The 10,004-nt window shown below is 33.5% G+C and overlaps 1 protein-coding gene across 1 annotated transcript; it reads right to left on the reverse strand.

The window, feature by feature from the left end:
* Positions 1–1,177: 1,177 nt before the first annotated feature.
* Positions 1,178–8,974, reverse strand: LOC145687786 (uncharacterized). Its single transcript, XM_081761221.1, has 4 exons — positions 7,885–8,974; positions 6,493–6,668; positions 5,183–5,279; positions 1,178–1,279 (listed from the first exon to the last, which is right to left on the reverse strand). The coding sequence occupies exons 1-2, from the start codon at positions 8,206–8,208 to the stop codon at positions 6,639–6,641; spliced, it is 354 nt and encodes a 117-aa protein (XP_081617347.1). The 5' UTR covers positions 8,209–8,974; the 3' UTR covers positions 1,178–1,279; positions 5,183–5,279; positions 6,493–6,638.
* Positions 8,975–10,004: the final 1,030 nt, after the last annotated feature.

Genomic DNA, 10,004 nt, shown 5'->3' on the forward strand with positions numbered 1-10,004 from the left:
CATCAAACATTATACATGACGCCAACCAGATGAATCATTTTCTCACGTGCAGAAATAAATCTGTATCAAGATTGACACTACTGGACCTCACATCAAACCTTATACAAAATGAAATCAAACTCATATAGACAACAATCCTGCAAAAATAAACGTAAAGGTGAGGACGAAAGAACTGTTAAACCTACATAAGCAATGTTCTGAAAAAGAATAGTTGTGTTCGGTCAAAATCAAAGCAAAATATGTATACTTTCACAATCTGTATTATGCTTCTTTCCTTCGTCTATTATGCGTCTTTGCAGCACGAGGTTCAGGTTTATTTTTGAGTAACATTATTGAGATATCATGTTAAATTACAAATCCATGTCTCACACAATATTGGTGTTGAATATATACCTCATACTCCAGTCTATTGAGATTAGTATCTTATCTCAACATAGAAAGCAACACTTTTCCTGAGTTCCTTGGTGAATATACTATGCGACCTGGCAGATCAGCACCCAATTAGTTTACCATTAACGACAGTTTGATTTTGAAGTTGAGCGTCCCGTTTCAGCACGAAGCGTTATATGAGACACTGACCTGTAGAATCCGAACAGTAATGCGTTCAGTGTTTGTAAGGTCTTCCACTGGGAATCGACCACGACCCTAGGCGCACCAAAGACGTACACCACTAGACAAGCGTCAAGGGCTAAGCAAACTTTTAAATTATCAGATTTCAGGAAAGAAAGAAATATAAATTAAATCCTAGAACCACTGCTACACAGAGTGCGAAATACTGAGGATGGCCATTCCCACACTTCAAAATTTTGGAATAAAATTCATCCTCAATAATTTACTGGAGAGATAAGGCGACAATGACACTGTCAGAAGTATACAAACTATTTACAGTAAGTCTGTGTAGTTAGTGGACAACCTAGTGGTTAAGCATTATCCTTAACCCTTACACAGTTCAATAATTTTGGATGTTCAATATATGAAAACTTCATTTCAAAACTTTCCAGTGCAATTTCTTTTTTACTTATTTATTTACTCCTATCTCTCCCCGATCATAACTGTTATTATTTCGCATTCTGCTGCTACTACATAATTGAAATAAATTATCCCTAAATTCTACGCAATAACTGATATAAGGTTCCATGAAAACAATCAGTTTGTATTACAATGTTATTTATTGAACTTATTTACATTTTTTTGTATAATTTCTAACTTATTTCCTTAATTGGGTTCCTTAACTTCAATGGTATCACCTTCCACTACAGGTTTTGAATTTCTTCGTTCTCTGCAAAATAACGATCATAAATACGTACTGAAAAACATGTAATTGATTGCACAGTTAAAAGAAAACATTTATATTGTTTACCTTATAAATACGCTTTCATTAAAATACATTTTATTCTTTGAAGTAAGTGCCACACAAGACAACAGAGTCTGGCACTCGTTTCTCAGATCAGGTGATCCATGGCTTGGAAGCACTCCAAATATGATCTCTATAGCATTACGGTAGAATATTTATAGTGAATTAATATTCCTTAATCGAGCTCACCTATTCAGATGCTAGATTTGCAGTGTGACACTTCTTATTTAAAGTGTCTTGACTATGTCAAATACAATATAATTCATCTTCACATACTGAAAATTAATAAAGTAATTTTAAACACTACTATACACAAACATTACGCAAACACTATTTCGGTTCAGCGGCATCCCTTATATTATACATTTTACGTTTTACAACCTTATTCGATTAAATTTTGACGATCACTCATAAGAAACACTTGAAAGGAAAGAATCGCGTTTGTTACAATTACAACATACTCTCCCATAGTCTGATATTTAGTCGTCTCGGGATCGCACGGATCTGTCTGGGTCATACAGGGTCAGGGATCTGACTACTTCGGGATCACGAGTCACGAAGTATGTGACTCGTTTCATCACTGCTACCACTGCATGGTATTTATTCACTTTACTTATTTCAATGTTCTAGTGCCAGTAAATTTTCAGTAGAAGTTTTTTTTCCTAGCTGAAAACGTGCATTGTTCTGTGAGAACATCAGTTGAGATAAATCCAGAAAATGTCATATTGACTCACTCGGTACTGTTGTATAAGCACGGCGTTACGAAAAACAAACGAAGTGATCACTGATATAAGAAATCACTGAGAGATGGAAGAACAAATATTTACATATTTCTTTAATTTTCTCTCCATGCCTTGTATGAAATGCAATCTGATCTCACGATTCACCGGAAAGATAGGCCATAAGTGTGTGAACCTATATACCTTGTATTCTTCACGGGGCAACACAAATCATAGATGATGACCTACAAGAAGTTATCCTGCGTCATGTACAACAGAACGCATGGGAAAGTGTAGTTCGCAATTCACAGGAAAAGTGTAGAATTTACTAAATTAGGTACCGTGTACACGGACAACTTCGTACCATTTTGCAACGAGTTTGGAACATACCTTAGAAGTTCAATGAAATATTTCTCTTAAAAAGAAAAAGTTACTGGCGACTAATACGTAAGGAGGTGTCGAGCAACAATTCACGGAATTATTTGTGACAGTAAAACAAATGGATTTTAATCCTGAGCCTTACAGCGGAGGAATACATCTTTGCAACGTTTCATTCTTTCAAAACACAAGAATCACTGATACGAAAACATGCATATTGCCTTAGTCATACATATCAAATGAAGAAGGGATGACTCACTACCGTAACTGTAACACTAAGTTTATTTGACCCATATTCATGGAACGTCGTGTCGGGGTCATTAGCGTCGTTTCACAATTCATTATAGAGAAGTAATAAATACTCCTGCAACCTATCGACCTAGTTCTTTATATTCCATCTTTGAAAGCAGAAACATTTGTCAGTGTACATGGCACAAGGCAGGAAAATCACTTCATTTACTTCAATCCAGTCAAATTCTGAATGCATTTTAAGACCTATGTATCCCTATTTATTTTCCTGGTAATTTGTTGTTGAGTGTTTACGCATATTCATACTTTGGCGTGCTCCATCCTATTGTCTTTGGGGAAAAGAACTACTCTTAATTTTTTTAAATTTATTTTTTTATTACTGCCACTGCTGATCATGTGGATAAAACATTAACCTTTATTTCTTGTTCAATTTTGGTGTTGATTACTTCTTTTTCATACTGAATGAGGTCTTATCTTCCGAAAAACTCGGGAATGTCTTTGTAAGAGAGAAATGTGCATTTACTATTATTTTGTTTTTTAACAAAATTTTCTAACTGCTGAAGTCTTTATCTTCTAGGGGAAAAAACTATTTCTTGATTAATTTTAATGTTATTTTACTTCTTTTCTATCTCCTGAATGAAACCTTATCTTCTGAGAAAAAAAAACTACAATACCATTCTGTATCTTAATTAATTATAGTGCTTTATTGCTTGTTTCTATACTAAACGAAATAATCTTATAGTCTGGAAGATTCTGCAATTGCATATTTCTCTATTACAATGGCATTGCAGAGTTTTCCAGAATGTAAGATGATTTTATTTAGTATAGAAAAGAAGTAATTAACTCTAATCAATCAAGAAAGAGGGTGGTATTGTAGTTTTTCTCTCAAGAGATGAGTTCGTTCAATAGATAGAAAAGATGTAAAATAACACTAAAATTAGTCAAGAAAAAAAGAGGTTAGTTGCTTTCTGTTTTTCATGCAGCAGGTAGGAAATGTTTTTAGAAGGCAAATATAACAGTAAGTGTCTATCTCTCTATTACTGTGACATCGCAGTTTTCAAAAAATGAAATTTCCTTCAGTATAGAAAAGTAATCAACACCAAAATTAATCAAGGAATAAAAGTTAGTCTTAAAAAAAACAAGATTTCATTCAGCAGATAGGAGTAATGAAAAAATAAAATTAACAGAGGTACTTTCTTCCAGAAGACAAGAAAACAAAAATGTAAACAGTAATGAATCTCGATTTTAGTTAAAATGTCCACCCTCCGAGGAAAGTAACAGGAAGCTGCTAAATTATAAGGGATAATAAAATAATAAGTACATACAAGGTAAACATTTTATCTCATTTCACTGTGTATTAATACATGAGTGCGTAAAAATGAACTCATCTCGCTATATAAAATACAGACCTAAGTGATTGAGTGACCGACCGATCTTTGCACAGGCCAAATCGCTTAAGATAGACACGTTAAATATGGACAGTACATGGGATTTGTTACGTAGGATACCACTAAGGAAGGACTTTTGCAAATTCGACGGGAAGGGGAGGAAAATAGGTGTGGGACGTATTTTTAAAATATGACCATATGTCCGAATTCCTTAAGGTTACAGACTTGAAATTTGATATTTGGATGTCTCATTTCAAATAATTTGACATATTTAAGCGGTTTTTGATATTTTAGTACAAAGGAAAAAAAGAAAAAAGGTGAGAAAGAAAAGAAAAGGAGTGAGGATTACAATTATTATAAGATGTCGAAATCTCTGAATTTATGAAGGTTTGAAACATGAAATTTGGTATTTGAATATTTTTTAAAATAAGTAGATAAGAATTTCAGCGCTTTTGAAATATGCCTAAGAGGTAAGAAAAGGGGTGGAAAGAAAAATGGATGGGGATTATAATTATTATAGTGAAGTATTTAATCCCTTAAGGTGAGAGATTTGAAGTTCAATATTTCGATTTCTCATTTAAAATACTTTGCCACGTGTTTCAGCCCCCTTTTTTTTTGACATGTTAGTAAAAAGGGAAAGAAACGATGTGGAGAGAAGAAAAAAGGTGCGGATTACAATTATTCTAATAAAATGTCGGTATATCTAAATCTTTTAAGATTTGAAACATGGAATTCGATATTTGAACTTCTCGTTTAAAATTATTACATAAGCGTTTTATGATACATATCCTAAAAGGAAGAAAAAAAAAGGGAGAATTACTACTATTATAATAAGATGTTCATATTTTGGGGTCCGGGAAAGTAAGAGGCATTGAAACGGTGGAAATCTCTTTTTCCTCCAAATGTACAGAATTCTATGCATATGATATTGATCTAGTGACCTATAGATGTGAGAAATGTAGTGAATACAAAACGTATATGTAGAGAAGAACGCGTCCATGGACTAAGTTGCAGATTCCTAGCTTATTTAGTGATGGTAAGAACTTTAGGACCTTTCTCGTGATTGTAAGGAAAATAGGTAAAACTATACTTACATACGCAGTAGTCTAGGCTTCGCCTGCTGCAGCCAAAGACCCAATACTTCCTTCACCATTTCTTCTGTTGCGTCGGTGTACATCTTACGAACAGCAGCTGAAAAGAAAGATAGAATTTCAAGCAAATAATAGCGATTTTTATTCTTTAAAAAACTGTCATTTGAAATAAATCTCCCTCTTAAATAGCTTTACGGAATTATGGTATGGTTTGTAAACATGGATACCTAGAGCTTAAACTAATTCCTATATTATTTTTTCAAGTCACCTAAGCTAGGCCCCTATTTTGTGAATTTTCTGTAAGGGTAATATAGAAAGTTATCTTCCACCACACTTTTGGTATATTATATAATGGAGAAGTTACATTTTTCGATACAATTGTAACATGACTTTCTTCCGGTGCCCTTAGTGGTGATATGGTTTTGAGTCAACGTTTAAAGTCGCCATAAATAACACTACAAAAAACACATTAGGTTTTGGTTAACTTCGTTGTCACGAAAAATTGAAAGATGAAGACGACAGAAAAACGAAAGTTTGACTATTCGCCGTCTTGAAAGCCTGCAATTTTTCTCTTTTTATACTGGAATTATGGTAACTTCGAAAGCTATGTTCCTCTAGTGTTTTATCTGCGTTCTAGTGTTAGACAAAGAGCTCTGAAATTTTACCCCTTTAAAATATCGGCAGGGGACACCGTTTGGCATACTATGTAATACTACCAGACTAACAGTGTTGCCAACCCAACGAAGTTATATTCGTTTGGTAGACAGTATCAAGTTTACAGGTATACACGAAAAGTCTGGTGCAAAATTATACTTCACAGTAGTGATTCCTACACTGTACTTCAATTTAAATTCGTTGACAATATTGATTTTATTTAGCCCTGGAATCATTTCTACCTTGGACTTTTATTTGGTTTTAGGTTTTCCGTACACCTTACAAATTATTTTTGAATGCCTTTTCAAGCAAAGATTTGTTTAAATGTGTACTTTGCCAGTAAAGCTTTGTTTACAATGTAGTGTTGGATCAGTTATTGAATTTCCTATATATTCTACACAGATGTTATATTCACCCAGTAAGGGTGAACACATTTACATATTTTACTACTTGACAGTAAAAGCACCCTAAAGTACTCAAAGCATACTTTATTCGTGAAGAATTACTTCTGATTGCTTGGGACATACTAATATGAGAACACAAGTCCAGTACGAGAGAAGTAAGACTTAGTAATTAGCAAACTGGAATTTTGTATGGTTACTAGCATAAATAAATAAATGAAGTTAAATATTTCAGTACAACTTTTCAAATCAACTTACTGTGGATCCTTTTGCATATCTGGGTGGACCCAAAGGTGTGCTTTTTGTTTCATGATGCTTGATTTCCTGCCAGAGTAGGAGAATTCCATTGCGAGCTTGTCGCACAAAGTTCTTCTTATTGCATTGTGAACGAAACCTTTTAAATCCTAATCACCAATTGACAGTAATACTTTTACCTGAAAGAATGGAAATTATTTAGATCTAATGCATACTGAAATCGAAAAGAAAAACAATATATATAAGGGTCCATATTGTTATGTTTTTCTACCAGTGGCAAAAAAAAAAAAAAAAAAACCGAAGCATGAATGATACTAGTGAAAAAAGAAGGGCGTGGGGTTCTGAGTTTCATAGAAGGCCGTATCAAATGGGCTACGTGACTAACAAAAACTGTTTGCCTGGGATTTATTTGGTAACTTTCAGCTTTATATCGGAATAGCGGTTATTTAAAAGGACCATTGTCCGTTCGAATTAGAAAAAAATTATATATATATATATATATATATATATATATATATATATATATATATATATATGTGTGTGTGTGTGTGTGTGCATGCGTGTGTGTGTATGTATATGGAAATTACATACACTTCCAAAAGTAACAAGAAACATTGCGTTAATCAGTGCTGCCAACAAGTAGTGTCAGAAAATAGCTAAATGACGCACAGAAACTAGCTAAAAATGGCTCAACTTACCTTAAATTATAGGTAACAGAATTTAGGAATAAAGAAAGTAAAGATTTGGTACTTTTTGTCTACTAGTTTACAAGGATGTTCTATTATTTATCTTTTGATATCCTCAAATCAGTTTCACAATACAATTTGTTCCTTCATTGACTATAAGTAATAAAATTTCTTGAATTATTTTCAACTTCAAATGTATGTCTTGATAACACTATTGATCTATCACAAAAATATATACATACACATGCACGCCTCTCAACAAGAAAAAACGAACCCAAACTAAAAATACGTTAGAAACTAATCAAACAAATTGACTGGAGAAACCAGATCCAGGAATCCCCATTTACCGTGACGGATAGGTGAGACTGATAAAAGATATCTAATCTACTGTGACAATGTAAGTGCTGTTTTAAACAGAATTAGAAAAATACCAAGATAAACTACTTTTTTAGGTTTTTCATATTTTCTAAAAAAAATTACTGCAAAGGTTTAATTGCCGCCTAAATGACTATATTAGCAAGTATGAGTGGCAAGTTGATCAAAATTATAGTCCATAGCTAATGCACATGATAATGGTTAAATTGGCAAAAATGAAGTTGATGCTAACATTTAGTCAAAAGAGAGATGTTCCAAAAAAACGTAAATTAAAAGATATAACAAAGATTTGAAACCTCCTTCACAACTTGTACAGTTTTGATAGGACACTTACATATTTCTTTCCGAAGTTAGAATCTTCAAGCTTTCTCTCAAATGTTTGAAAATCATCCAACGTTCGCAGAGGCAGAAGGCCAAGAAGTTCGGATTCTTCGTTTATGAACTCTGCTTTCACACTCACACCATTACTTAGAAGTGTGTCGACCTTCTTCTCGACGGAACATACTCTTTCACTAAGGTCAGCTAAAGCAGATTGCATTTGACCAAATACCATTCTGATATCTGCAATAAATTTTAGGAAATATTGTTTTGAAGGTGTTATTATAACTAGAAAACATATTATTTCACAAATCATTGAAACAATAAAATGTACATTCATGTCCAAAATGATTGTCGCATATCTATAACTGTCTTCTTGTAAGAATATAATTTGATAATGATTTTGCAGGATTCTTTTAATACCGATACTATGTGTATAATCGAGAAATGTGTATTTGTGGAAAATTTTATAGGGAAAGAATTATAAGCACGTAAATTAGAATGGACAAATGGACAAGAAAGTTTTATTTTCGTTTTATTGTTCCTACTTACTGCTCTTTTGACATGAAATTTGCCACATACATGTCTTTGCCGATTATACACATACCAACATTATAAGAAATACAGGGCGAATCGTTGTCAAATTTTATTCCTACAACAGATTTATAGACATGCGACAATAATTTTGGACATGAGTGTACGTTTGTGGTGGAAAAACACCGTGTGCGTGGGTTTTCTCAGGGTTCTACTGTTCCCCTCCACTGTCTTCACTCCATCGTTTAATTCATTCTCATCATCACCGTTTGCTTTAGGCTGCCCCGCATAACTGTGGGACAAAACTCAAAGATTTTATTTAAATATGATTTCGCTGTTCATTTAATCAGAAATCTTGGGGGAAAAAATGGGGAACAATTAGGAAGACGTGTGTAGAAGACCACTACGTTGGAGAATTATGACCAGGTCATTAGAGTATGACATCATTCATCAGCACTGCGGAAGGAAAGGGTTGATTGCTCAGAGGTAGAACGTTGTCTTTTGGTGCGACGGATCTCTGGTTCAATCTCCGGCCTCATGAGTTTATGATGGACAATATCATATTCGTGAGGGTTTTCCCGTTCTCATGCCACTAATTCCTTCATAATCATTCACTATCATTAGTCATCTGTGTATCTTAACATTAACCCTAGGAAGACTAAACTATAATTGGTCACGTGAAAGACTAAAGGGGTCAATTTTGCTCGCGGTTGTAAATTCCAATTTTAAGCCTACTAATGTATTTTAAAGTTATTTAATGACTGCTACTAATAAATATGAGTTGTAAAATTATTTTAAGACTTGTGAAATTTTATTTTAATAGGAAATATTACAAATATAGGTCCCAGTACAGACTACTACCGAATTTGGTTAGCAGACATGAAGTAGCTTTAAATACATTAGCCTGTGTAGACAAGTTACTATACTAAACCTGAGAGTATTACGTTTGCTCAATGTATAAAAGTAGATTATGTTAATTTAGTCATCCATTCAAAGAATAGATAAGTTTACAATGATCCTTTTAAAGTAAAACTTTACTTCTCTTAACATTTCTAAGTTGCTGAAAAAAAAGTATTTAGTCACCTGCGCTAAAAAAAAAAACTACCACAATAATGTGCTTTCTAATAAAACTAAATTTAAGTTTAGATTACAGAAGAAAATACAAAAAATTTCAAACGTTGTAAAATTCATTTGTTCGGGCAAAGAGAAAAAGAAAGTGCGGGCAAATTTGAACCACCTTCGTCTTTCTATGTTTAAGGACATAACAGCGGGGTTATGAAGAACGGGACCTACAGCTTAAAGTGAGATCCGAACCACTACTCAGTTTGCACTCGAGAGATATTGTTCTTCATTTGAACTCGAAACCAGAATCCCTTGATAACAAAGGCGATAAATCCACAGACCCATCATCCACGGAGGTCAACTGATAGAAATACGTTCCAGTGATCATGCATACTTGTGAATATTTTAGGAGCCACTTAAGAACCAAAAGGGAAAGAACTGCAAAGTGGAATCACTCTACAGTTATACACATTAAATCAATGGACAATTTTAAAAGACTACATAGTACAGAAGATCTAATTTTGTCAAAGTCAGAAATAT

This window comes from Thermobia domestica, chromosome 6 (genome assembly GCF_964235325.1).
Source record: "Thermobia domestica chromosome 6, izTheDome1.hap1.1, whole genome shotgun sequence".
NCBI lineage: Eukaryota > Metazoa > Arthropoda > Insecta > Zygentoma > Lepismatidae > Thermobia > Thermobia domestica.

Coding starts and splice junctions, on each gene's coding strand:
- LOC145687786 (XM_081761221.1), bottom strand. CDS start 8,208: ATGAATGTACATTTTATTGTTTCAATGATTTGTGAAATAATATGTTTT. Junction 6,669..7,884: donor CTAACTTCGGAAAGAAATAT/GTAAGTGTCCTA, acceptor CCATTCTTTCAG/GTAAAAGTATTACTGTCAAT.